The sequence below is a fragment of the Anastrepha ludens genome, chromosome 4 (genome assembly GCF_028408465.1).
Source record: "Anastrepha ludens isolate Willacy chromosome 4, idAnaLude1.1, whole genome shotgun sequence".
Taxonomy (NCBI): Eukaryota; Metazoa; Arthropoda; class Insecta; order Diptera; family Tephritidae; genus Anastrepha; species Anastrepha ludens.
This window is the reverse complement of record NC_071500.1, coordinates 1869414-1896961: the sequence shown is the minus strand read 5'-3', so window position 1 is coordinate 1896961 and position 27548 is coordinate 1869414. Positions and strand designations below refer to the sequence as shown.

Below are 27548 nucleotides of genomic sequence, written 5' to 3'. Positions count from 1 at the left end.
AGAGTATTTACACTAATAGCTGAGACATAAATTAGGCATTGTTACTTTATTATCCACGAAATTATAGGAGTAATGCAACAACAAAAGCAAAATATACTTCAATTGAAAGTGTGCAAAACAAAAGCAACAAATTATTCTAAGCAGCAAAACGGAGGGTCGCAAAGTCCAATAACTAAAAAAAATATAAGATCAATCGATTAATAACACTGTGAAACAATTTGAGGGTCATTGTCTGGGGGCGGAATGATTCCAATTCCGGGACAAAACACCTAAACCCATACCTATACAAAATCTTTATACAAAGAATCTGCTGGCCCACAGAAAAAAAGGCATAACGTAAAAAAGCCACGAAATCCTTATCCTTTTATACAGGTATATTGTTTATATACACATATGGTCATTAAAATAGGTACGCTCCCTTTATCTATCAATTACCTTGTGCCGCTATTATTGAAATTTCGCTTTTTTTACAAATCGCACCTCTGCTTCGCTGTGAGTTTAAAGGACAGGTTGCACAGATTCGGTTATTTTCATAAAGTGTAACTTCGCGTGGCCACTAAAATAGGTAATTTGCGTATAACTCTTGCAGTGAAATATAGTAAATATAACGTAAGTAGCAAGTAGCAAGTAGAATTATCAATTCTATGACAAATTGAATAAAAAAGTCATTGACAATCATGGTGGACACAGTGGTTATTGAGTAAATTTCGATAATTTAAACAGGATTTTTAATAAAATCTCTAAGTTCTTTTTGCATCGTATATATTTCTATATTTTCATCGTACTAAATAATTTTGTGGAAATCGAAGAATTAGTAACTAACAATGATAGTATTGATACTTATACAGAATTTTTTGAAAGAAAAATACTGTGCAGTTCTTATAATAACATCTTACTACTTAGTTCAATAAAAATAAATTGTGTCCTTCTCCTTTTATTTATTATCTCTTCCATTCATATTCTCTATTTCCGCTACTTAAACTTTCTCTTAACTCCTGTTTTAACTATACTTCCTGTCATATTCGGTAATATTCGGGTTTCAAAGGGTCTTATATGAAATGTCCTCTTCTTTACTTCCCTCACCAATGATAGGTAAGGATAAACAGTTTCACACGGGCAGAGATACCACTTTTAATATGATTCGCGTACTAAGTAGGCTAAAGTCTGGACTGAAAATATGTCATCTCAACGCTCAGAGTTTGCCATCTAAAATTGATGAATTTCGATATATCTTTGAGACATCTGATGTAGATGTTGTGTGTGTATCTGAAACGTGGTTCTGTACGTGGCATAATGACGATTCGTTTTGTGTTAATGGCTATAAAACTTTCCGTTTAGATAGAGCCAAGCGTGGTGGCGGTGTTGCAGTGTTTGTTAAAAATAGTCTGTCTTGCTCCCTCAAGTGCATCTCGGAAAATACGAACCTAATAGAATATATTTTCCTTGAAATTAAAACTAAGTATGACAAACTCCTCATTGGCTGTGTATATAGACCTAACAAATACATCGCCTACGCATCGTTTGTTGATTTCATCGAAAACTTGTCTCTTAATTATAATAATATCGTTGTAGCAGGAGATTTTAACAGCGACCTGCTATGTGAAAATGAGTTCGTGTTAGCCATGCGGAGCTTGGGTTTGTTCCCCGTTAACGGCTCTATGCCTACACATTTCACGCAAACTAGCAGCTCTTTGCTAGACATATTTTTTGTTAACGATACCGCTAAAATTCTCCTATTTGACCAGCTTTCTGTGCCAGGTTTTTCTAAGCACGATCTTATTTTCATGACATTTAACTTCCAACTGACCCATGACCCTAAATACTATTCATACCGTGATTTTCTACGCATAGATTATGAGCTTCTTGAAGGGGCTGTGGAGGAAATTGACTGGGAATGTATTCATAACTTAATATCTAGTAATGAGCAAATTAGCTTCATTGAAGAAAACATTAGCTCGCTCTTTCACCGCTTCGTACCACTTGTACACAAACCAGTAATTGATAAAAACCGGCCATGGTTCAGCAACCATATTAAACACTTGATTTGCAAACGCAACAAAGCGTATCGCAAATGGAAGAGCTTCAGAACCTCGGAAACTTATAACATCTTTAAGGCTTGCAGACGAGATGTTAACAAAGCAATTAGATTGAGTAAACTAAAATACTATGAGCAGCAGTTTAGTACTGTAGTGGGTTCGAAGCAGACGTGGAACAAAATACGTGCGATCGGGATTGGGAACAAAAATCAACCTATGCTAGATCTAGGTGATGTTAATGTAAATGTACTAAATGAGAATTTTGTGCGCTTGCCCGGCTCTGTTAATAATATATGTTACGACAATTACAATTCTAATCTTAACGTTGTGATGTCCAGTTTTTGTTTTGAATGTGTCGATGATTGTGAGGTAGTACAGTCCATACTTAGTGTCAAGTCGAATGCGGCCGGTCTGGATGGAATTCATCCAAAATTTATAAAATGCCTGTTACCAAAGATCTTAAAATATCTTACCTATGCTCTGAATACCGTCTTAACCACGTCAATCTTTCCCAACTCTTGGAAGAAAGCCAAAATCATACCTATTAAGAAAGCGAATGGAGACTACCGCCCGATTGCAATACTGCCGTTCTTATCCAAAGTTCTTGAGCGTATTATGCATCGCCAAATAAACACGTTTTTGAATAGCAACGCCTTGGTGAACACATTGCAGTCGGGGTTTAGATGTAGTAGGAGCTGCACCACAGCACTCCTAAAAGTGTCTGATGATATAAGGCTCAACATTGACAAAAGGCATGTGACCTTTCTAACTCTACTTGACCATTCAAAGGCATTTGACTCCGTAGACCATAAGCTCTTAATTCTGAAGCTTAAAAACTTATTTAGCTTTTCAACGTCGGCCTTGACTCTTATAGAAACGTATCTTAGTGACCGATTACAAGCTGTATGTAGTGATAATACCATGTCAAACTTTCTCCCTGTAACCAGAGGTGTACCTCAAGGCTCTATCCTTGGCCCTCTTTTATTTGTCTTGTACATTAACGATTTGTTCGGTGTGATTAAATATAGTGATGTCCATGTATATGCTGATGACGTTCAATTATATGTTAGTTGTCCCATTAGCTGCATTGATATTTGCATAAGCAATATGAATTCTGACTTGAGCCTCACAAGCAAGTGGGCTTCTGAAAATGGGTTAATTCTTAATCCTGATAAGTCCCAATGCATCGTTATTTACAAAAAATATATCAAGCTCGATGGCTATACACAAGTCAAACTAAATGGCGCTGAGATTAAATATGTCGACAATGTTAAAAATCTAGGGGTTACATTTAATAGAACTTTGACATGGAGCAACCACATTTTTACTGTCATAGGCAAAGTTTATGGTATGCTCCGAAATTTATGGACAACTCAATATTTTACACCAGTAAACACTCGACTGCTACTAGCTAAAACGTATTTGTTACCTACGTTACTGTATGGTTGCGAGTTATATACTCCTTGTGATAGTGTGTGTCGTAGTAAGCTTAATGTTTTGTATAACAACATTGCTAGGTACGTGTACTGTAAAAAACGTTATGACCATATTTCAGTATTTGCGAAAAAAATTGCTTCCGTATCCTTTAACGACTTGCTTAGGTTTAAATGTTTAGTTTTACTCCACAAGATCATAAACACTCAAAAACCCAGATACCTCACAGATCGACTTATGCCTTCAAAGTCCTGCCGCTCGTTAAACATAGTCCCGATGAAATACAGTTGTTTGGTGACTGAACGTCAATACTTTGTGTTCTCTGTCCGTCTTTGGAATACCTTACCTTACAAAATTAAACGTATAAAAGAAAGCTCGTGTTTCAAAAATAAATTGCTTCGCTATCTTGCCGAAAATTGCTGAATGTACTTTAAATCTCTTCCCATTAATCCCTACTCCTGCTACCACTATTTTTTACCTTACTTTCCTTTTAATACTTTCTCCAACTTATACTTCTTTACTACTATCTGTAATTTTAATTTTAATTTTGATTTTACTGTTAATCCTTTTATGTCAACTATTCTTAAGGTCAATCATTGTAAAAATAACCTATGGTTGTATGTTTTGGCTTTAATAATAATTAATAAATAAATAAAATAAATATTTCTGGGTAGTATCAATTTTAATGGTATCAATATCCGTTTTGTTTCTATTGCCACCAGTTTAAGTTCCAAAACATCTTTGAACTATTATTTATATTTGTTATATTAATCTATGAAATAAAAACCACATACAATTAAATACCTGTTATCAACTTAAAAAATTAGCATTTTCCGTATGAACGTGGAGGTACCTATTTATCACTGTAACTCTAACTCCAATTGTGTAAACAAGTAACCTAAGTGTAAATAGTTTTTTTTTAGCACAGAAAAAGTAAAATGGAAGCGTGCAAGTCAGAACAGCTTACGCTACTGCTGCAATAAATACTCGTCCCAAAAAGTGAAAGTTGTTATATATTTTCATTTTCTGTGGCCTTACAAATTCTTTGTACAAAGATTTTATCTGAGAGGAACCCTCAGGCGTTTTATTCCAAAACGATACTTTCATGAGAAAACTAAGTGGGTTAAAATGTTCTACAAAATCATTTTTCATAAAGTTTTACTTATGCACCTTAACAACATATTTCTCTCCGATTTTCTGGTTTTGCTAAAATTTTCAAAGAAAATTTTATTGAGTCTTTTTCCCCTTTGGGTGTGTTTGGTCAGAATCATCAATAAGACGATAATCGCCAGAGTTGTGTATGATACATTATAGCCTAGACAGACGGCGGCGTTAATTGGAATTACCGGCACTGTTAATTCCGATTAAAATTGTAGTATGACAGACGGTTGTTACGCGGATTAATGAACACCTAATTTACTTATTGAATAGTTTTGTCAGTAAAAGATGGATCGCAGGCGACAAATATGGGTATTAGCTGAAATAATTATTTATGTATATTGAAAAAAATCTTAAATTTCTTCAATTTCTGAAACTGCTCCGAAATATCAAAACAGTTAATGTAATTTCAAACGTGCTAGGGCAAACTAGCATTGAATTTAATCTTTCTTGTTCTTCTCTTTAAAAGTTTCATAACTTTTCATTCACAATAGACATTAACTGTCAGTCTTCGGCAAAGTTGCCATCGAAAATTCCCCTAATCCTTTGTAATGATGAGAATTAAGTCTAAAATATTTATCAATCCGCATTTGTTGCACGAGATTCCTGAGATAATTCCGATTTAAGTCGTTAATGCCGATGAACGCCACCATCTGACCAGGTTATTACTTATCATTGGTATTGAATAGTTTGAGCCATAACCAATTAGATTAACTGAAACCAGTTTGGGTGGTTTATTTTTTGTATCCTATAAAATATGTCTTAAGCTTAGATTGGGAAGTCAAAGAGAAGTCATATGTTCAACGTCTGCTACCACGAGAGTTAAGTGCACGTTACCGGAACTTATCGAATTTATAAATACCGACGAACAATAACTATAAATCGTTCGCCAAAATGTACGACAAAATGGGACGAAAAGAGGCAAGATTCTGATACAGAAATCATGAAAGAGAAAGAGAGCTGTAATATATTAAACGACTTGCCGTTCGGTCTCTAAAAGACACAGTTTTTTTTTCTTTAGTTGATCTATATTATTTGAGAAAACTCTTATAAAACTACATCTACCATTAATATTGCCTTTAAAGGGCTATAATGAAAATAGTGGGGCATTTTTCTGTGAAGCATTTTGTCCCAATATTCTTACATGTGTAGCTCATTTGGCCCTTATTTTTTTACCATATTTTGAAAAATATTAACTTCGACCCTAAAGAAGGAGGCTTAAAATGTTCCACAAAGGTATTCCCCGAAAAAATTCAGTAGGGGTCTTCTCAGACGTAAATAGCGTGCGATAATGGCCAGAGGCACACCATTTGTTTCCAGCAGTATTTAACAGAACTTGCATATATGCATATACATATATAATAAAATTTGTCACAAGTTGTAATGACAATGGAGGTAAATTGAACAAAAAAAAAAAAAATTATTCAAAAGCAAAGCGCGTCCAAATAGTCCGCAAACAGAAAAAAATGGTTATCTTTATTTTGCAATACTGCTACTACACTCACATTGGAAAAAACATAAAAGTGGGTGTGGCTCCGAACAACCTTTTCCTGCTCACTTTTTGTAGATAGTAGAAAATGCCACACATCTGCTTGGTCACAGTATCACAGAAAACAAAAATGTTACGGCTATTAGGGGGCGTCCATAAATTACGTGAGATGTTTTAGGGGGGGGAGGGGGTCGAGTCAAATCTCATCTAATCTTACGTTGGAGAGAGGGGGGGGTCTCGGCAAATATCACGCAATTTTTTTTCTGATTGAAACAAAAAAATTGTACATGCTTAAGATTTAATCTCAAGCGTAATCGTAGTATGATTAAGATCATTCACTAATTCGTTCGAAAGAAAATAATTTCATTCATACTTCGACGTTATACATTACTACTGTCAAACCACCATATTTGTTTTATACCAAATAGCTCAATTTAATCTGAATTTGCGGTACAGTGTAGCCCGTCGGTTGTTTTCGCGCCACTATGAGCCGAACGCCCTATCACTCAGGTTGACGTTTGACAATTCCGGACTTTAAAGAACGTGACGGAAAATCATTTGCTCCATTTCTAATACGCGTACCGATTCAACCGCTGAATGCCTTCATCAGCACGCCTATTGATCTCTATTGCCCAAGTATACGTGATGATTTAGAGAAAATATGCTGCAGTACATGCGGTATTTACTTCGCATCTATCACAAGAGCTGCAGAGCACAGGAGAGCAGCTCACATTGCACCAGCTAAGCAAGCGCGTATGTTCCGCAAAGTGCGACCCTCACGGATTGTCACAAGACGAGCTAATGAGTTACTGTGCGCAAGCGTCAACGGCTTAGAGTGGCTAGATTAGAACGAAGTTGAAGGAGCACATGATTTTACTGAAAATCATATGGACATGTTGGTCCCAATAGTCTCTCTTGAAACCGCGCATGATTCTCCATGAACTGAATTAGAGTAGATATTCTTTTTTTAATCGCAGTAGTTACGATTTAAGTCTTCTATTGTTAAATTTTTATTACACTTATAACTCTCAGCAATATTGATTACTAGTCTTAACTAGTCGTAAATAAAAGCACGAAGCAAATTTTTTTTCTTTTTACAATAACAATCCAACGCGTTTACATAAGAAACCCACATTTTGAAAAATCTCACGTGAGATTGGGGGATGGGGGAGGGGGTTGAATAAAATCTCACGACATCTCACCAGGGGGGGAGGGAGGGTCAGAAAATTGAAAAAAACACCTCACGTAATTTATGGACGCCCCCTTAGTCCGGGAGCCAGGGGTCATTTTGACCTCATCATTTCATGCCGACTGATTTTAATACTGAAGGCAGACGCCATCAAATGGATGACGAAACCAACCGTCAGCTGGTCCAGTAGCGGTGGGTACGTGCGTGGGATGCTGCGAAATGTGTCGAAAAAAATGTTTAACAACTCATTTAATTCCGGCTGGCATTTTTTTTGTGTATTGTTGACATTTAGTAGAATAAAAAAAAAAGTCAGCTGCGCCGTAGAGGGGGGAAAATACGTCAGCTGAACAGGCGAACTTGTAAAATAAATTAAAAAGTAAAACTACTCAATGACGACTGAAATTTTTTTAAATAATTTTGGACACATGAAAATATAATAGTGATGGACAGCTGCGTTTATAGCGGTGGGAAGACCACCAGCCGAAGCATCGAAAATTCCGCGCGCTGCCGAGATGTATGAACGCAATGATACATTCTTGCGTTCATTCATGAAAGCTAAATCACAAGTATAGTCAAGAATTTAACGGTATAAAAACGCAGTCCAAAATCGACACTTGGCTCCCGGAGTATATGGCACAGGGCGGAACGAATGCCTCTTAATTGCGCAAGAAAACACCATTGAAATGCCTATATTTCGGAAAACAAAGAACCGATTATACTGATTTAATGATTTGCCCTACCTTCTCCGTCCGAGGAGTCTGCGCTCGGACTAGCACAGGATCAGTAACACAAAATTTTGTAAGAAATTTTAGGTTGAATATATAACGTAGAATATCCATTGAAAGGTAGTTTTATCTTCTATTTGATCAATTTATTTTCAAGTGGGATTAAATATGCATTGTTTTAGGAAAAAAAAAATAAATTTTTTAATTATTTCTTTTTTAATATAAACATAAAGATAATAAACGAAAGGTATTTTAACTATGTACTTGTGAAATGATGCTAACCTCGGTTTAATGTTCTCCGAAATATAGGTATTTTAAGATTTTGAAATTTTTTCTCCTCCCCCTATAGCAACCATATTATTTATTTGCACAATAAATACTACATATATGCCATTAAAATCAGTCCAAAAGGCAAAGCAGCCCCTCAGACCCGGGGTGAGGAATCGCTAATCTGCGCATATGGCAATTTAAATATACACAGACTCTTAAAGACAATATTAATGGTAAAAGTAGTTTTCTAAAATAATTTCATCAACTTGAGACTAATTAGGAAAAATTCAATACAATAAAAAATTGAGACGTTTAGAGACAAAACTGCAAGTGGTCAAATATTCTAAAGCTGTTCCTCTTTCATTATTGCAATGCCGCACTCTTGTCTTTTTTTAATTGTTGCTGTGTTCAGTTTAAGCTGTCTCTAATCAGAACATTATTGTTAATTTAGCACATCACAGTTTTCACTCCTTTAATACCCATTTTTCCTTATTTAAGTAAAACATTATCCGACAATACAAGTAAGGTTGGAGGCTTTGATTTTTATACTTCTCGTTGGGGATGTTATCATTATTCTTAATTTTTGGGGTTTAACAACTTCGACTGAGTTAAAATTATAAATTCGATAGACTGCTCTTGTCGTCTGCTTTGTTTATCTTTTTTTTTTTGCTTCATGAAAATAAATCAGGAACAGGATTTTAAATCAATTTGTTCAACCTTTGGTGCTTGCGCTGAGATTTTTATTTCAGCAACCATTTATTTGTCATTCGCCAGCCGGTTATTGAAATACTCGTACACATACACATAAGGCATACGCGTCAGTATGATTCGGAGCTAACACGTATACCACTCTCTAATTGTACGAATCGTATAAAAAAAAGTTAAAGCTCCACAAAAGTATTCCAGAAAAAACCGAACACAAACGAAGAGAGTGTTAAGGTACATACATATATCGAAGTAAACAAAAACAGCTGCCGATTTTATTGCTTATGCTGCGTATTTACTTTCTGCTTTCTTCTGTTTCCTATCCCAATTGCCTTTTGACTTTTCTGTTGCTATCTTTACACAAAACGCTAATTTGGTAGAATATCTCTTTCTGCCTTATGCGGCTTGTAATTTTTAAAACCTGGTTTACTAATTTTTACTTGGCCTTAAAAAACAGACGACGTGAATCTACAAATATTTAACGCCATGGCTGACATTGGAGTTACTTATGGGTGTACGCGTGTATAAATATATGTATGCACTTATAATTAGGTTTCTAAAGAAGCCTTGTTAGTACCGATAACTGAGAAACTGTTAATAATAAATAGAAGAATAACGGTGAAAATACAGTAAATCTAAATTTATCTTAATTATTTCGCAATTTCGTTAAAAAGTAATTTGTCTACCAAAATCAGAATACAATCTCTATATTTCAGATGAAACTTATTTATATAGATTTAACCAATTCTCATATTTAAAATGACAAGTTTCAAAACGGTGTTAGCGGTGAAACCAAATTTATTTTCTCTAAAAATGGTTTGGTTGGCTAAAACGAAGTGAAAGGTCAAACATTTGGCAGCAGGTTATGCTCAAAATATTACTATATATTTTCTCTACTTATTTGCGTTCCAAAATTGCATAAAGTCCCTTCGTTCTATAGTTTAAGTACAAAAAAATTCCCTTCACAAAATTTGTATATTTCACTTTTGTGCGTAAAAATTTTGGTAAAATTTTTAAATTTTTTATGTCAAACCGAGCAACGCAATTAAACTCCATAAAATGTCGCGCACACATGCAACTGTTCCAGTCTAAAGGCGAAGAAAAAAGTTAAACCTTGATCGTTACCGCGTCCGAACACCGCGGAAAGACCGAATTAACCACTGGAAGCACAAATTTTGCAATGCAAATTTAATTTTTCAAACTTTGCTCTATTTTTTTAGCACATTTACTATTTTCCCAAATAAAAATATATTTATTTACATTATTCAGTTTGCTGATGTTTGCCTCGCGTGACTGCTTCACTGCGTCTTCGTCGAAAAACTTTTCCTCTGATTTTTCACAGCTGCCTTTTGGGTGTAGTTGTCTCTTTCGCGCTTCTGTTGTTTACATTGCAAAGCAACTTGAAGCAGAGAACGTAGATTGAAGGGAATTGTTCCTGATTTCTAACGGAGTTGCCAGCTTTAAAAGAAGACGAAAAGAAATATGAAAATAATATATAGCGCCATCTAGTCGTGAAGTAATTGAATAAGCGAATAATTGCTTAAGGTGCACACAGAGAACGTTCATGATGTAATCTGCATTGGCTAAATTGAATTCTCCTTGTGCATATTTTGCTAGTGTCTACGATTTGTGGTGTGGGGTTTGATATTGTTCTACTGTTGAATATTATTTAAAAGCAGAGAGGCTCTCGGAGGTTTGCTATTGCCTTTGGAGCGGAAACTGTTTCTATCGTCTGATGTTTCTTGCCAATTCAATACAATAGGTATATAGGAAGGAGTAATTCGACTTGAACTAACTAGTTATTATTAGCTTAAAAATGGCGTAAGCTTTAATAAAACAACAGCGAGATAATTGGAATGATTTAAAAAAATCATTTTATTTATTTAGTTCAACTTGTCAAGCAAATCATAAATTCTTTATTCTTGCTAACAAAATAAATTCGAATATTTTCAACAAATTTTAAAAATAAGTACATATACGTATGAATGAATGTACTAGTATGTACATATGTATTTAAAAAATTCTTTTAATTTACATATACCAATATACTTATATAAATTTAGCTCTTATAAGCGCAGTGTTGCACCCAAAGGGAAACTTTATTTATCCCACTAAGGAAAAAGGATAAAATTTCAATGGGCAGCTCATTTAGTAAAGAAATTGGAAATATTTCCACACCAATTTCGAGTGCAACAATGCGTTTATAAATATTAAAAAGATAATTTGAGTAATAAATGGGCAATAGAAAACTTTAAATATTTAAAGAACTCAAGTCATAGTCGGTAGGTCTAATCATACATAAATATACATATACATACATGCATGCATATAAATGCAAATTAGCACTTGATTAAGAGGAAACAAATTTTAATTATTTACTTTTGCAGTTGCTCTCCGAAAGATCCTTTTTTTTATTTTTAATTCATTCTTTTCCATTTAACAATAAACCAATAAGAAACCAATTTTTTTTATCCTCTCATCAAGCCTGCTGCCAAGAGGATCCTACTATAAGAATAAGTTAATATAAAATTATAAGATGTATAGGTGCGAGTTTCAAAAAATCTCTTTATGAGTTAAAATTGCTTCGAAATAGTGATAGAAATAGGTACTGCTTATGTTGGCTGACGTTTCACTACTTTCCTAGAGAATGTTTAGACGATTTTTTATAAGCAAGTACATTTTGGATAGTATTTTAAGTAAGATCCTCAGTGAATCAGGAAGAGAAATAGATTTATAAATAATTTCCCCATCGCATGCTTGAAATGTTAGCACCCTGGGAGAGAGGCAAGTATATTGAAAAAATATGGATGAATTATGTATACGTATATAAGTACATATATTTATACCCGTTTGGCGATATTTTAGTAACTTTCCTTATTTTATTTACTTCTTTCTTACCTTTATGCAGTTCTCACGTATTTTATTTCTTGTTACTTAAATTACACAAATTTCCTTATAATTATGTTAGTGACTTTGAAAGCGGCGAAACCACCAACTTTTTCACAAGACAAATAAATAAATGAAAAGGATTTAATCCTTCGAATATGGTAACTTTTTAAAGTTCACATAAGTCTCGAAAAGTCTAAGTTACGACGTCACTATTCATATAATCATATAAGTAATTACAATCTAATTAAGCCTACGTTAAAAGAAAAGACAACGAATTATTTCGATACATAAGTAGGTTTTACAAATTGATTTAGGAAAACTTTTGTATGAGAGATGCACCCATATGCACATACATGGCAATAAATATATACATGTACGTACATAGGGGTACATAATCGTATAATCGATAAACGGCCCGGGGTTATCACTGCTACCGCAATTACCACGAAAGTCTTTCACAAATTTGAATATTTAAACAAAATTTCACATTTGAATTACATTCAATTTTTTCTTGACGTACCAACTATACAAATATTTATTTACATATCTGTATATTCGATATACACATACATACGACTTACATAATGCGCACTATTCGTTTCAAATCATATCGATTCTAAAATATTTCACCATATTTGAATAGTGCATTTTGCAAAAAATCAAAACAAAAAGGGCAACAACAAGGGATCATAGCTCGAATGAAAATTGATGAAAAGTAAACCAATTGTGAAAATTAATTTAACCGTTCATACTGTGGAAAATCTAACGACTCTAGTCATCTGGGTCCAATCCGATTAGTTCTGCTTGCAGACGGCCCTTAGTCTTACAGCAAATAGTTAAACAAAATACTCTAAGTGCGATGCGAAATTGCGGTGACATACTGGTCATAATAATGATTTTCCAAAATGAATTCAACACGCCAATCCAGACGACCAGAAAATTGATAAGAGTACTTTGGATAACATCACCGGTCACCACTTCGTAGAAGCGCAACGCCATCCACGGCAACCACGACATCCAGAATGCAAACACTAATACGAATGACATCATATGACTAGGATTCGATAAATTTTCAGCTAATGCGGTTGCATATTCTTTGTCATGTATGGGTTCACCCGATTTAAGTTTTCGCATCATTACAAAAATGTAACCATAATTATGTACTATTGATATAACGCTAGGACCTAAAACTAAAATCGCCAGAGTTGCACTGTATGCCGCCATATTACCCCAATCCAGCATACAAATGTGTGTCACATTGTTCGTAATGGGCTTCGTGTAGCCCAATATTGGTGGGCAGCATAGCAACGCGGCCGAAATCCAGGTAAATACCATCCAGCATTGACATCTGTAAACATTAAAAGAAAACTTAATTATTGTCCTGAGCGAACATTGAACTTTCCTTCTGCATGATAACCTGGTTTTTGTTTGTACGGTCTCATAGCGTAGTGGCTTTCGGACGGCCAAATAGCGGTCCACCGAGATCCACATAAATGTATATACCGAGACAGCCCATAGAGTCACCTCCAGGTAGCCGGTGAAGCGGCATACGATGTCGCCATACATCCATTCTCCGGTCAACGCTGGATATACTGAGAAGGGCACAACCAATAATCCGCATAGCAGATCCGCCACTGCCAGCGAGAGAAGGTAATAATTGATGACCTCTGTGGGACCTAAACGTAATGTACATGTCGGGTATTTAGTAATATTACAGATGTTAAATGGAGTCTGTGTTCACAACAAGCAGATAAAAAATATACAAGAATAAATAAAAATTAAACAAAGAAGCATCGTTAACCGCCGATTAGACAAGTATTCGTAAATTATTATCATTAATTCTCGCTGACAAACTGAATTAGCAAATTAGGCATGACTGAAGTTTCGTATCAGAACTGTGTATAAATTGATACGATTTCCATACCGAAAGCAGCTGCTGATCTAATTAATACTCAAATGATCGAAAGAAATTCTTGGCTTGAAATGAGCACCTGCATAAAATTGGTTTGAATACTTGAAGGGACGAATATTTCTATATAGTATATTGTAATTCACACATACATGCACATGTACATGCATATCAAGGTAATTAAAATTCAAAATGTTGTGCCCGACGATTTTCTTCGGATTCCCTCGAAGCTTTTTTGTTTAGCAATTACCTCATGTGAACATTTAACCTCAAGAAATACGAACGCGCAGCATATAGAAACTGAGGAAATTAACTACTGGAACGGAATTGTTTTTGAAAATGTCTCGCCGATGTGTGCTCCGTTAATAACTCAAGTCATGAACTGAGAGACGAGATTCGGCGCACGATTAATGAAAGCGAGCCGCAGACTACATCTAAATATCATCAAACATTTCGTCAAAAATAAAAATGCCAAGAGGAGGCTCTTTAGGGAATATTGTGCTATATATTTTTTATTGCAATATGAGCATTAATGGGTCACCTTGTGTTATTTAAAAGAATCTGTAAGCAAAAACTGAAAACTGTAAAATCCGTTAAAGATCTGATTTTCAAGTTTTAGTTCTTAAATTTTCTTTACTTAAGGGGTTATATACCTTTTGGTCCAGTGAAATTAGCGAAAGTTGGGTTTTTTTTAAAGATATGTAGCAATAATTTTATTGTATAAAAGTTTTTATTATTGGATATTACAATGTTTAAAGAAAAAAAAAAGGCTTTGTTTGTGTAAAAATATTTAAAAATGGCGGAGTTATGGCGTTTTCCCCCAAGACCCTTTTTTTGGAAGAGGCTTGCGGTGGACGCGATTCAAGTCCACCAAGTCAACTGAAATCAAAAAATCGAAAAGATTTCATTAGTATAGGGTTATATCTTCTTAGTGAACGATCAATATATTAAATATTTTGATTTTTGTGAAAATAGGAACATGTTTTTAAAAAACTCCACTTCTACAGTCCTAAAATTGGCATTAAAAAATTCATATCTGCAAAATAAAAATTTACACATAAAAAGTTGATCGTTCACTAAGAGGCGACATCAATTACGAACAATTTAAAAAAAAAAATTATAAAAATCGGTTGAATACTTTTTTTGCAATCGCGTCCACCGCAAAAGCATTTTTGGAAAAACACGTTTTTGAGATAATCGCGTTTAAAGTTTCAAGCGCCGCATGAGGCCGTACGCACAGGACGTGACGACGCACAATTTAAAACGCTGTAACTTTCGATCTATTGCTCAGATCTCTATGAAATTTTTGGAAAATGTTCTCAAGGGATTGTACTTTACGATAAAGAAATAAAATTTATTTTGATTTTTTTGAAAAACACAAGGTATATAACCCCTTAATTCGAGTTGCTCTCCCACTTAAGTGCTTGGTGTTTTGAATTAATTTTTCTCGTATTAAAAAGCTTACAGTAAGTTAATCAAAAATATTTCATGTTGTCCCGGCTTGAAAAGCTATTTTTTTTTAATTTTTTTGCCATACGGCAAAGAACAGCTCTTCTCTGCTGCTACCAAACATTTCTTTTTAGTAAATATATTGTTAGTGTTATTACCGCTACGATAATTAAAAAAGTCAAACCAAATTTTTGAATTACATTGCAGGTAACTGGGAGTCCCATGCCTCTATGGGTCTATTTACTCCTAGAGGTCTATTGGTGCTGACCTTGCGGCCCCACGATTAACCAGTTAAAGGTATGGAAATGTATCGATATGGAGCTTTTTATCGAATAAAGAATTTTATCTATGTATTTTTGTGACGACAAATGAGAAAATTGGTAAAGTTTGGTAAATTGTTTATGCAATAATTTTTCACACAACAAAATAAAAGCTAATCTAATTGCTCTTCTAAACTACAACAAAAAATAGTATTGTTATCTCATGCATCGGCAGGTTGTTGTACCTTCTTCCACATTTATTTACGTAGCATCCTGGTATAATTCTGTACACATATTTCTCATATTTGCATACAAGTATTATATGCACATATGTTTTTTCATTTGCTTTATTATAGTTTCTCAAATACATATATACATACATATATACACGTAGAAATCAAGGTATGATATGCATTCTATATTCACAAGGGCTCACCTTTGAAATTCGCGTAAGTGGCTATGATGAGGAGATTCGAAATGATTATGGCGACGCCAAGAATGGAGATGAGTATGGCTTTGGTAAGTGCCTCCAATTTGGAATTATCCTGCAGGTAACTCATTTCCTGCATTTTTGATTATCCTGCAAAAGGAAAAGCAAAACGTCAACACACCATTTCACTAAAAAATAATATTAAGCATTACTCCCTTTACAAATTATAAAGCATTCAAGACCAAATAGAATGCGATATGAGAGAAACATACCAGGCGGTCTCTCATATCTATACATTTAGTTTGGATACTTTTTATTTATTCGAAAGGAAATGTTCAATTTTAAATTTAATTTGACACCAGCTCTAACAAATTTTCTAGATTTAAAGTGAGGCAAACTAATATAAAAATGTGTACATGAACATACAAAATACACAATTTTCAACTAAGCCGTAATTTGTATGCCGATGGCGCGATACCCAAACTCAAGAACTGCTTGCAGAGGCATTAAATATAGCTCGTATAATGTTTAGAATTTCGTGAATTTGGATTTTTTTTTATAAAATAAACCAGGAACTCAGGTGCACAACTAATTCAAGTTTGGGAAAAAGAAGTCTATTATTTTTATTTTTTATTTTGCGCAAATGGTTTTATGGTTAGTTGGTTTCGCTTATTTCTGTGATTTTATGGACATTTTCTTTAACATCAACCTGAACAGAATCGACGAAACCAAAATTGCACGCAATGAACTGTTACAGTGGCACCATTGACAATTTCAACGGACTGGCTTGCATTTTCGCTCTATCAAAGAAAAACTGTAAAATGTATCAAATTCTCTTTGCTGACTTTCATTGTTAACTTAACTAAAACTCCCAACTGCATGGAACAAACAAAAAATAGCAAACGAATTTTCGTAGTGTGAAAAGTCACCTTGACAACGAGAATAAACTTTAAATTGTTTGATCGATACTTTACGAGTTATTAATCACTGCAGCCATCTACCGAGGAATTAATGCATTTCTTTTTCTCCAAGCTAATATTACCATATAAATTAAGTGTTTAAAGTTTATATATTGGGTATGGGAATAAGTTTTCGTCCTTCGTAGCCAAAGTTACGAATTAATATAGTTGAACAATTAAATACTGCATGATATTATGTGAAGTATGAGCCATTGGAAGCTACAACTTTACCCCATCTTTCAGGCAGTAAACGGATTCCTCTGACGAAAAATTCGAGTTCTTTTGACTTGATCCATTTATTGAGGCAGTTTCCGATGGTCTCGTAAGAAGTGAACCGCCCTCCAATAAGGGCTGACTGCATTGATCGGAACGGATGCTAATCCGAAGGTGCTATGTCTGGCGAATACGGCGGGTGGGACAACATTTCGCAATTCAGTCCCTCTAAATATTTCTTGACCGATTTAGCAACGTGTAGCCTGGTGTAGTCATGCAGCCAAATCAGTTTGTCATGTCTGACAAACCGTCCGTTCCATCCCGGCGGCTTTTCTTTGAGAGCTCGATACAAACGCATTAGCTGCAGTCGGTAACGATCGGCAGTAATGGTTTCAGATGGTTTAAGGAGTCCGTAATAGATGACACCCTTCTGATCTCACCAGATGCACAACATAACCTTTGAAGCATGCATTTTTTTTCGCTGTCGATTGACCTGGCTCACCTGGCAGGCTTCAACTTTTTCGACGCTTAGGGTTATCATAATAGATCCATTTTTCATCGCCAGTGACAATGCGATGCAGAACACCTTTTCTTTTCGGCCGTTCAAGGAGTATCTCACACGTCACCAAACGTCTCTCGAAATCCCTCTCCTTCAATTGATGTGGCACCCAGTTACCTGCTTTCTGGACCATTCCCACCGCGTGCAAACGTTTACCGATGGTTGATCTGTCAACATCCAACTCTTTAGATATATCATCAAGGGTTCGACATTCGTCTTCATCCAATAATTGTTGTAATTGAGTATCTTCGAATTTTTTCGGTGTCCCTTCGCGATCTCAATCACTCACGTCGAAAATGCCGCTTTGGAAGCGTCCAAACCACTCTTTATAAGTTATATTTGATGGAGCGTGATTATCCTAAATATTGATCAATATGCGACACGTTCCAGCTGCACTTTTCTGTAATAATGAAGAATGACTTCCCGCAAATGCTCTTTTTTCGGGACGAACGTAGACATTTTTGACGTCAGATAAAAGAGGATCGTTACGCATCAAACGAATGTCATCTACTATGCACCTTCAAATCACCAGTATATTACTAGAGCGAATACAAAAATAGTACCAGCAGCGACACCTCTTTTACGAGGGCGGAATCTTATTCCCATACCCAATATATCTATGGACATGGGCACACGTGCCCTATACCGCTAGCTGCATAATATGCAATAGTGGAATTTAGTTCTACTGTACTTCGCGCAAATGAATACAGCTAAAAATAAATAAATAAAAATTAAATTGGCAGCTAAACCAAAATTAAAATAACGACATATTTCTCACTTCTATCGCCAATCCAGTGTGATTAGAAGTATTCACGGCGTCGCCCGTGAGATTAATTAGAATAATTAACAAAAATGGGATGAAGTATTCAAATCATCGTTTGGCGGTTGACCGTAGCTTCTTAAAGGATTTGACTTGCGGTCAAACCAAAATGAAACGTACAAAGTTACAGGAGTAATTTTCATTCACTTGACATTCACTAATCATATATTTAAGTTCTGAGCTTGGTCTGTATGGAAAGCATAGCTTTTTCAGATTCTCTCAAATTGTTCCAGCTCTATTTGGGTCAACAGACAACTTTTTATGATCGCCTTCAAGATAAATGAGAGTAAAAGCTAACCTTGCATTCACTCATGACGCTTTCATTACGAATTTCAGTTGTTAGCAGTCCAACGGTGCTTCTGCACGGCAATTCACTTAGTTAAGACGGTGCAGTCATTAGTCTTACGATTGTGGTGATGTGCCTGAATTCTTGCGTCAGTTGCTTTGGCTGGGTGTGAGGGGCTTAGTATGCGCTTCGACGTCCTTCGAACCTCAGTGCAAAAGGCGGGTTATCGGCACGCGAAGGTTGTTGTTCGTCCGCCGTCTTAGCGTATTGCAAATCTACATTTAGGCGCTCGTTAAAATTTCGAAGGGCAAAGTGCTACCCTTAAAATGAAGCCTGTTTGGACAATAGCCAAATCCGGCTGCACTTGGCAAACTATGCACATACATCAACCTACATTCATATTAATGCACACAAAGGCATACCTGTGTGCTTGTAGATTATTGCTAGAGGTAAGGATATTTGGACAAGTTAGTTGCGTGAATGCGCTTTTTAGCGACGGAAAGGGTTAAGGTTGAGGATAAATATGGGAAAAACTTTACTTTTCACGTGTTTCGTTTTTTTTAGTGAATTGGCGTATTTATTTATCCTTTGTGTTTGTTTATTTGTTTGTTTTGCTTGTCGTTTTGGTTACAATTGCATTTGTTATTGTTGTTGTGATTGGCCTTGAGCGCAGCTTGTGGCGTGTTTTATTAATTTCTTGAAGCTCGATGAAATTATTTTTTCTATTTTGTTAACTCTATTTATGTAAATTATTTCTATTTTTATGTCGCTATTAAAATATTTAGGGATATACGGATTCGTATTTCTTGGTAGTAAATTTAAAAACGTTACTATTTGCATTTACGTAATATATAACCTTATGTCTATTAATTATTTTATATTTAAATGTAATATCTGATTTTTATTCGTAGTTCACAACACTTTGTTAAAGAGTATAAGTTTCCTTTAAGCTGTCCAATATATTTTATATTTATTTAAATAGCGAATACCGAACGTTTTTCACTTTAAACAAATTTTTATTGTTTGGTTTTTTTTTGATTGCTGATTGAATTTTCGTATTATTATTAAATATTTATAAATGTTAGTAGGCTCGAAAATGTTCTGGAAAATTTCAGTTATGCTCGTAAATATTTTATAATTTTTTTTTATTTGTGTAATTGTGTATTTGCATGCAAAAATTGCCGAAAATTAATTAAAATTCTGAACTATTCGCTAGACTTTAGGACTGCTACTGGCACAGTTAATTAATTGTCCGTGACATGGAAATGGCGGGCTAATAAAATGTCTTAACATTAATTTTACGCGATTTGGTAATGGAAGAATTCGATTTGTTGCTTTTTTGGAGCAAACTTTTCAATTGAAATTATAATTAATAGGCCAACGTTTATTTTTGGTTATATATATCTATGTCTGTACATAACTATATAATTTAGAACGTTTGTATAGAGAGCACAGCACCTAAATATTTCTTCTTGTTGTTGTTCTTTGTTTTATATATATTTATTTTTATTCAGTATTACATTACGCATTTATTTTGGTTCTCGTAAATATCTCATTGCTGTTGGGGGGTTTTAATATCGTTTAGCATTTTTATCGGTAATTGCATTTCATTATTGCTTAGTTTTTTTTTAATCAAAACTTCAACACGTTTGCCCTCTCGCATTTATTGTGCCTGAAGCGCCTGCATTAATGAACCGCAGAAATTATGCAGTGAAGATATTAAGATGCTTTGCTGTTGTCGATTGGCTAGGCAACGATGAGTTCTGCGCTTTGTGTTGTTGACAGCCCTCGTTGAGAAATTCGCCTGGAAGGAAACATAAATGGAATTATTATTTAATCCGGTAAGGAATTTACTATATTTTTTATTTTTATTTATTTATTTATTCATTTGATCTAGGAAACAATAAAAATAATAATAAGGGGCTGTTGTACTTAGGTACCATTCGGTAGGGCTCGGGTTCGAAAGCCACAGTCTGCATGAAACACCTATTGATTGAAAGGCTTTTTCTGATAGCAGTTGGACTTGGAAGGCAATGGCAAACCTCCGAACTCAATTCTGCCGCGAAGAAGCTTTTCATTGAAAATTAAGTGGCGTTCGCAGGTGGCTGAAGAAAAACCTAGTTCCGAGATTCTCGCAAAAAAAAGTAGGAACTACAAAAAATCAATTATTAGAACAAAATAGGATTTTAATAAGCAGTGTTAATTAGAAAAATACGAGGGAGTGGTTTCCATAGAAGTTTGAGGCTGGTAGCATGTTTGGTATGAAATCAGTAAAAAATTTCTCAGAAATCCTCGGAAAATTGTTATTTGGATCACGCGGGTAGTCACTGGGCATGAGATCTGGATGTATGAGTATGACCACGAGGCCCGTGAATAAAGTTAGCGTTTGCAAGGCTGATCGTTTCTTGATAATTTGCGGTATCATTTATCGTGAATACCAGTCAAGGAGTGATTGAACAGTCGCCCGAATTCGCCGATAACGTTTGAATCCTTCCCCACTTCTCGCCCAACGTGCTTCGGGTGGAAAAGGCATTCCAATCTTGTCGCAGTCGCCCTATAGCATCAATATTGTCGCCTGTAACTTTTTCTTATTCGGATGAGGAATTTGCATCTCAGGGCATGCAGGAGGTTGTAGAATCTGTAAGCGTGGTGCCGATTGGAGGCACTTCGGAGGATTACCAAGAGCGTTTATAATAGTGGGAGCAACATTGGAATTGGTATAGTTAGAGGGAGACAGGCTATTGTGCAGGTTGATAGTAAATAAATCAGCTAAATAGGAAATAAAAAAAAACTGTAACATGAAACTGAAAATAAATTTTATGGATTGAATGGATTTAATAATGATATTTTGTATGATTTGTTAATTTGTATCGAATGTGCAAATGCCTTGTATGCATGCCAATTTTTACAGAAACTACTTTCAGTTAGCTATAAGTCGGAAAGTTGTATTAACTAAAAGCCCCTAATAACACATAATACACATACAAACACATAATACACATAAACATAACACAAACTAGACAAAAACTGTAAGGTACGGATAACGTCACATATGGAACAGTTCGCACAAGGCTGATATGGAAGTATTGCTGCTATAGAACCTCCAGAATGAGTCCGTTGCGTCTATTGCGGTCCTGCATTTGCCAGCAGCCGAATTTATTGTCCGCATTTGTATACCGGAACGCATATTATGCAAGATTGGTGTTAAGGAAAAGGATTTTCGATAAATCCGAACAAAACATGTGTGGTATCTTTCACCCGTAGAATGAAGCTAGGTTTAGGTACCCTAAAATTAGGGGACGTTACCTTAATTCTATCAGGGGATATGAAGTATCTAGGAGTAATCCTAGAGTAGTAATCCCAAATAAAGCTTTGAGAGCAATATACACATGTCAAAGGCTTTACGGCAAAACATGGGGTCTGCGGCCAAAGATGGCATGGTCTTATAAGCCAATGATCACCTGCGCCTCTTTGTTATGGTGGCCAAAAGTGGATGAAATTAGGACTCAGGTGATGCTTAACAAGGTATACAGAATAGCCGGTCTGAGCGTTAAGGGAGCAATGCGAATCTTACAGCGCATGCAAGAATTCTGGGTTCAATCCTGAACTCTCCGTGCCTGACTGTCTGTGACATGATGAAAAGAAACTGAAATTCTCCAACAATTTCAAGGAGGTCATCAGAGATTGCTCAGCGTGGAGAAATAATGAAATATCTTTACAGCAGAGCGCACAGGGCAGTGCCGTAGCTGGAATTGTCGGACTGCACTGAAAAAAGGCAATTGCAGTGGGGAAAACAACTTCCATTTTTCAGGCGGAGTTTCACGCTTTAGAGCTATGTGCCAGAGGAACGCGTGATGCCAACATCAGCATTCCCTCTGACTGTCAAGCAGCTCTAAAACCGCTAGGTAGCTTCTCATTCCAATCAAAGTTTGGGAATGTTTTACAACTCTCGAAACTCTAGCACCCAGAAGTTTTGTTACTTTTATGTGGGTACCGGAGCATGAGGGGTACGAATGGAATGAAATTGCGGAATTGAAAAAGTGAAAAAGGGTGTGAACACTCGATTCATTGGTCGTCATCCTTTCTGTGGGGGAAACAACAGCTTCAAAGATGCCTTTTTACGTGAGCGGGAACATCGAGGCTTAATCGAATACTGGAGAGCTCAAGCGGGCATGCGTCAATCGAAAAACAGGACATAATCTCAATTACAACATGAAAAAATTGGTGCGGCAGAAAATCACGTAAACTCTGTAAAGAGGCTCAAGAAACAACAGAACATGTTCTATGCGACTGCCCAGCAGTGGCATGATGCAGACTAAATTGCCTGGGAAGCGGGGTTATAGATCCAAACTTCCTGGTAAAAATTAAGCCTAAAGTAGCTCTAGGATTTATTAATAGCCTAAAACTGGTTGAGCAAGCTACATGTCTGCACATTATATCTATTAGGTCGCGGTGTACAAATTGCCATTTTATAATAATAATACCAGAACGTCCGGAAAGTCAGCATTCTCAACGTTTGCCGTAAGGTAAGCCCGGCACAAAAACAATGTAGAGTGCAGAGCAACTGATTTGTTTGTATACGACTAAACATGATAGAATACATGGTTGAGTCTTCCGGTTTCGCCGTGTTGTAAGAGCCCATGAGTAAATGATTACTTGTTTGTGAAGAGGAAGAGTAGGCGAAAGCAGTGAAATCAACCAAACACAAGAAGTTATACGCACACACACCCACTTTCTTGCCAAGGCGTCTTCCGCACAAAAAGGAAAAAAACTCATCTAATTTGTGTTTTCACAATTTAACACCCGGCATTTTGCTTTCATTAGTTGGTTAGTTTAAATCTCACAAATCACAATATTACCAAGCCATTCATTGAATTTTCACCAACATATTTCCTCCAATAATTTCTCTTCGTTGTTTGTTTTGTTCGTTTATTTTGTATAGGAAAAGGAACTGACGTCAGACTTGTTAAAAGCTTCGCCAGGTTATAAGTTTCGTAAGAGTGCGGATCTGTTATGCGCTTTGAGTAGTTTCAACAAAATATTTCCTTATTGCATATATATGTATATTTTTACATATAAATAATTCGACCTTTTAATTATTTTAACTTAATTAAGCTCGATTGTGGATAAGGGGGTTTGTTTCGTGGAAATTTTCTAAAATTCGGGCATAAGTAGTCGATTTAAAGGATTCTCACAATATTCTACTCGTTTAAAGCCTCCGATGCTAGCGCTGAACTACTTTTAGTTTGTATAATAATTTTATTGTTATGTAAACCTTTATAAAATAAAAATAAATAAAATTTAGACAAAACTAACACTGTGAATACCATTCGATTCAACAACACAGAAACCACTACACCGACGACTCACATAACACCAAACGCTATTGGCGAAGAAATATACAGAATGGAACATCAGCATATCGATATATTTACACTTTTTGCATGGGCAAATGGGCGTCATTGCGACAATAAACTGTAAACAAAAAATTATCCGGTGGCGCCTTGCTTGCTCGCTTCCTTCTGTTTGAATCACCGTTGTTTTTGGTTTCGTCACTGTTGACGCTGGGTATGCAATGCAAATGAGATGGGGTAATTAATTACCTTGGTGGCGTCATGGGGTTGGTTTGTGGCAAATGGTGACCGGGCATGAGATATACGAGCTCCGGTAATCAATGCAGTTATATCATCAAAAAGTCATCAACTCGTTAAACTTGGTGCTAAGTATTGCATTGGAAAATGGGAGAAACAGTACTGAACTGTCAAATGGTTCACATATACGAGTACATACATACAAAACGCCGTAGAACTGAGCAAATAAGGTCTATGAAAAGTAATTACTTAGTGGATATGAATGAGTGGCTGGTCTTCAATACTAGCATTTTTGCTCTTTAGCATCAATTCGTACATACTTGGGTAGAAGTTTGGGAATCTCAAGCTTCCATAGTTCACTTATTAACTTTGTGTTTAGAAACTTTAATTTCTCTTTTCAATATTTATAATATCTACAAAGGTAGAATGGCGCGCCTCTTGCAACTTGTGTTTATTTGAATTATTTCTCTTAATTATTTAATCCCTTTTTATCACAAGACCTAATAGGAAATTTGATGAGGATATCTAGTAGACCAAGTTTGGCGGTAAGGCACAAATCTGCTTAGGTTATAGTAATCCACTTATCCGTTTTTATTTAGATATTGTCACTAAACTATATACATATGCACTTATGTATACTTATGTTAACTTTAAGTCTGAGCAGTTCTTTTGACAACAGCTGTATCCACACTTATCCAACGCACAGTCCACCAGCACTAAAATGTATTAGTATATTAATATTTTTATATAGATATTATACTCATAAATGGAAATATGTGAGCCATGAGAGAGCCAAAAAATATTGCCTATGAGAAGGAAACTGTAGTACGAATATATCATAGAGCACAATGTTGGCGCGAATTTCACGTTTGTTAAATAAAACCTAATGGCTTACATATGTATATTTATGCACGTGTTTTTTTGTCAGAGTAGTTATGTTAGTAGCGGTGATGTACGATAAGGAATATGTAAGCGTTTTGTTATATTCAAATTCAATGTGACCAAAGCGTGTCACAATGTGGTCATTGTTAATTTGCAGCTATTGATTTTGTGATGTTCATTCAAATGAGAAAAAGCTTATATATTCCAGTGCACAATATCTACACAACATGAATGCATGCTGCAAACAATAAAGCAAATATGGAAAAGTAGCGTAAACCACCCCGACAAACGGAAAATGCAAATATGTAGTTGAGAAGGAAGTGGCGACTGGCACAGACGGAGGCTTGGGGCGTATGAGTGACATGAATTGTTGTGGGAGCCAACAATGAGATAAATATCAAAATGTTATGAAAACCACTCAAGTCGTACTGCACAACCAACGAAAGTAGAGAAGCCGGAGTAAAGTGAGAACGTATTTTGCTAAAATCTCTTAGCATCTACTAACAAACATACTTATGTATAGCACATATATAAATAAAATGTGTTAATCAATAAATTAAGGAAAAACTTAATGTAAGAACCATGACCAATTTCATATTCTCAACAGTGCTTTTTGTGCACTTTTTGATCAATCAGAGAGGAAGTCGAAATACGGCAAAATTAAATAGTACTTACAATATTTCTCATATTTCCTCAAATTATATACTAGTTTGGTTATTGTTTCTGAAATTATGTCTAATAAACTTTTTAAATACATTTATATTTTCTAGAACATCGGTATAAAAACGCAAATTGCTTTTATGCAAATCTATGGTTCCAAATTTTCTTCAGATAAAATTCGGAATCAGTAGATTTTCCTAAAGGGCATGGTATATTTTCCTAGGTACATGCATGTACATACATAATTTAGGGCACACAAATACATAACTATGAGCACTTATCTTGATGCTCATACAAATAGTAGGGATGTTCTTATTCTTCTTCTTAATAGGTGCAGTAACCGATTAAGTTTCTTGATTTGCATGGCAAGTGCTTGAAGTGCCAGTGAAAGGTGGCTTACACTTTCGTTTTCCTTAATTACATAAAGAACAGAGACAGCTGATCGTTCTATCGTCTTTCGCATAATGATTTTCTCGAAAGCCTGTAGGGCAGCCGCCTTTGCATATCTTTTTCCTTATTCGTGCTTCTGTGCCTTGCGATAGAACGACTGTGATGAAAACTTTATACAGTGTTGTTTTTACATATCGAGGGAGGACTTTACTGTTCAATTGGCTACTCAGTGAGAAGTGACACTCGACAAGAGATATTTTCCATTGAATTTCAACGCTCTTAGTGCTGTTTCCTAAAAAACTAGACTCTCTCACTAAACTGATGAACCAAAGTTTTTCTGAAAGTCTGCGTTGTACCTGTGTAAAGAAAAGTAATTTATCAGTTTTCTCAGGTTGGCGATGTTTAACGTTTTTGTTTTTCAATTTGGAGTTGCTGTCCGAGAAAGCACATATTCAGATTCATTGTACAAGAAAACCTACAAAACTCTTTTTGATAGTAAAAATATTTGTATTTAAATTAATTTTTGTTTTTCAAAATATTCCTCCGCTACCAGCAACTTTAAAAGGAAAAATATCACCAATCTGGCAAAACTATGTGTTAAAATATAAAAATATGACAACCGAGCTATTTAGTTCTGTAGCTCAAACAATATTTTCGAACGTCGGGTCAAATCAGTCACACTGGTGGCTATCTACCCGTCATAGAACTTTTTTGGTGTTCAACTACTGTAATTGGCCAATATAATTTTATAATCTTCGTTTTCGCGCGCGCCTCTGCAATCAAAAGAGAGATGATAAGTGTCGATATTCATTACTAATCCTCTGACATATCGCACCCTAAATACAAAAGGGTCACAACTCAAAATTTTCCACACTCGAGCTTGACTTGTTTATAGTAGTACAGAAAACAAACTATGTGACATATCACGCTGAAATTTGCCACGTAAGCTTATAACAGTCCTACCAAAAAATAAAAAATTTATTTTTTCCATATGTCATCCGCGGATCGCTTTATTGATAACGTCTCGTTCATATCTCAGCAGAAGGCACATTTTGAGTTGTGACCCTTTTGTATTTAGGGTGCGATATATGTATGTTTGTATGTACATAACTGAAAGTGGTTCTCAAAATAAAGTGGGAGCCTCCTGAGCTATTCAACGCGGCTTAGTTGCATATTGACAGTTGAGAGAGTAGTAGTACAAAGCTTAGATACCCAATACATCTACTGACAAGCACACTTTGGAAA

At 35.5% G+C, this 27548-nt stretch overlaps 2 protein-coding genes across 15 annotated transcripts in view; both read right to left on the bottom strand.

Annotated features, from left to right (window-relative positions):
- The window catches only part of LOC128861696 (PAN2-PAN3 deadenylation complex subunit PAN3), a 44908-nt gene extending 34541 nt beyond the window's left edge, over positions 1–10367 (bottom strand). For 5 of the 14 annotated variants that reach the window (XM_054100008.1, XM_054100019.1, XM_054100010.1 and 2 more), the window contains exon 1: positions 10120–10327. The gene's annotated coding sequence lies outside the window, so the exon portion shown is untranslated. The other 9 variants (XM_054100011.1, XM_054100016.1, XM_054100015.1 and 6 more) reach the window with 8 other exon arrangements.
- A 531-nt stretch (positions 10368–10898) lies between these two features.
- Positions 10899–27548, bottom strand: part of LOC128860647 (beta-2 adrenergic receptor) — a 33718-nt gene continuing 17068 nt past the window's right edge. The window contains exons 3-6 of the mRNA XM_054098290.1: positions 18793–20584; positions 15950–16093; positions 13313–13571; positions 10899–13243 (exon numbers count right to left, since the gene is read on the bottom strand). Coding sequence (XP_053954265.1) covers positions 12667–13243; positions 13313–13571; positions 15950–16082 — 969 coding nt within the window. The 5' untranslated portion in view covers positions 16083–16093; positions 18793–20584 and the 3' untranslated portion in view covers positions 10899–12666. The remainder of the gene's footprint in view (positions 13244–13312; positions 13572–15949; positions 16094–18792; positions 20585–27548) is intronic.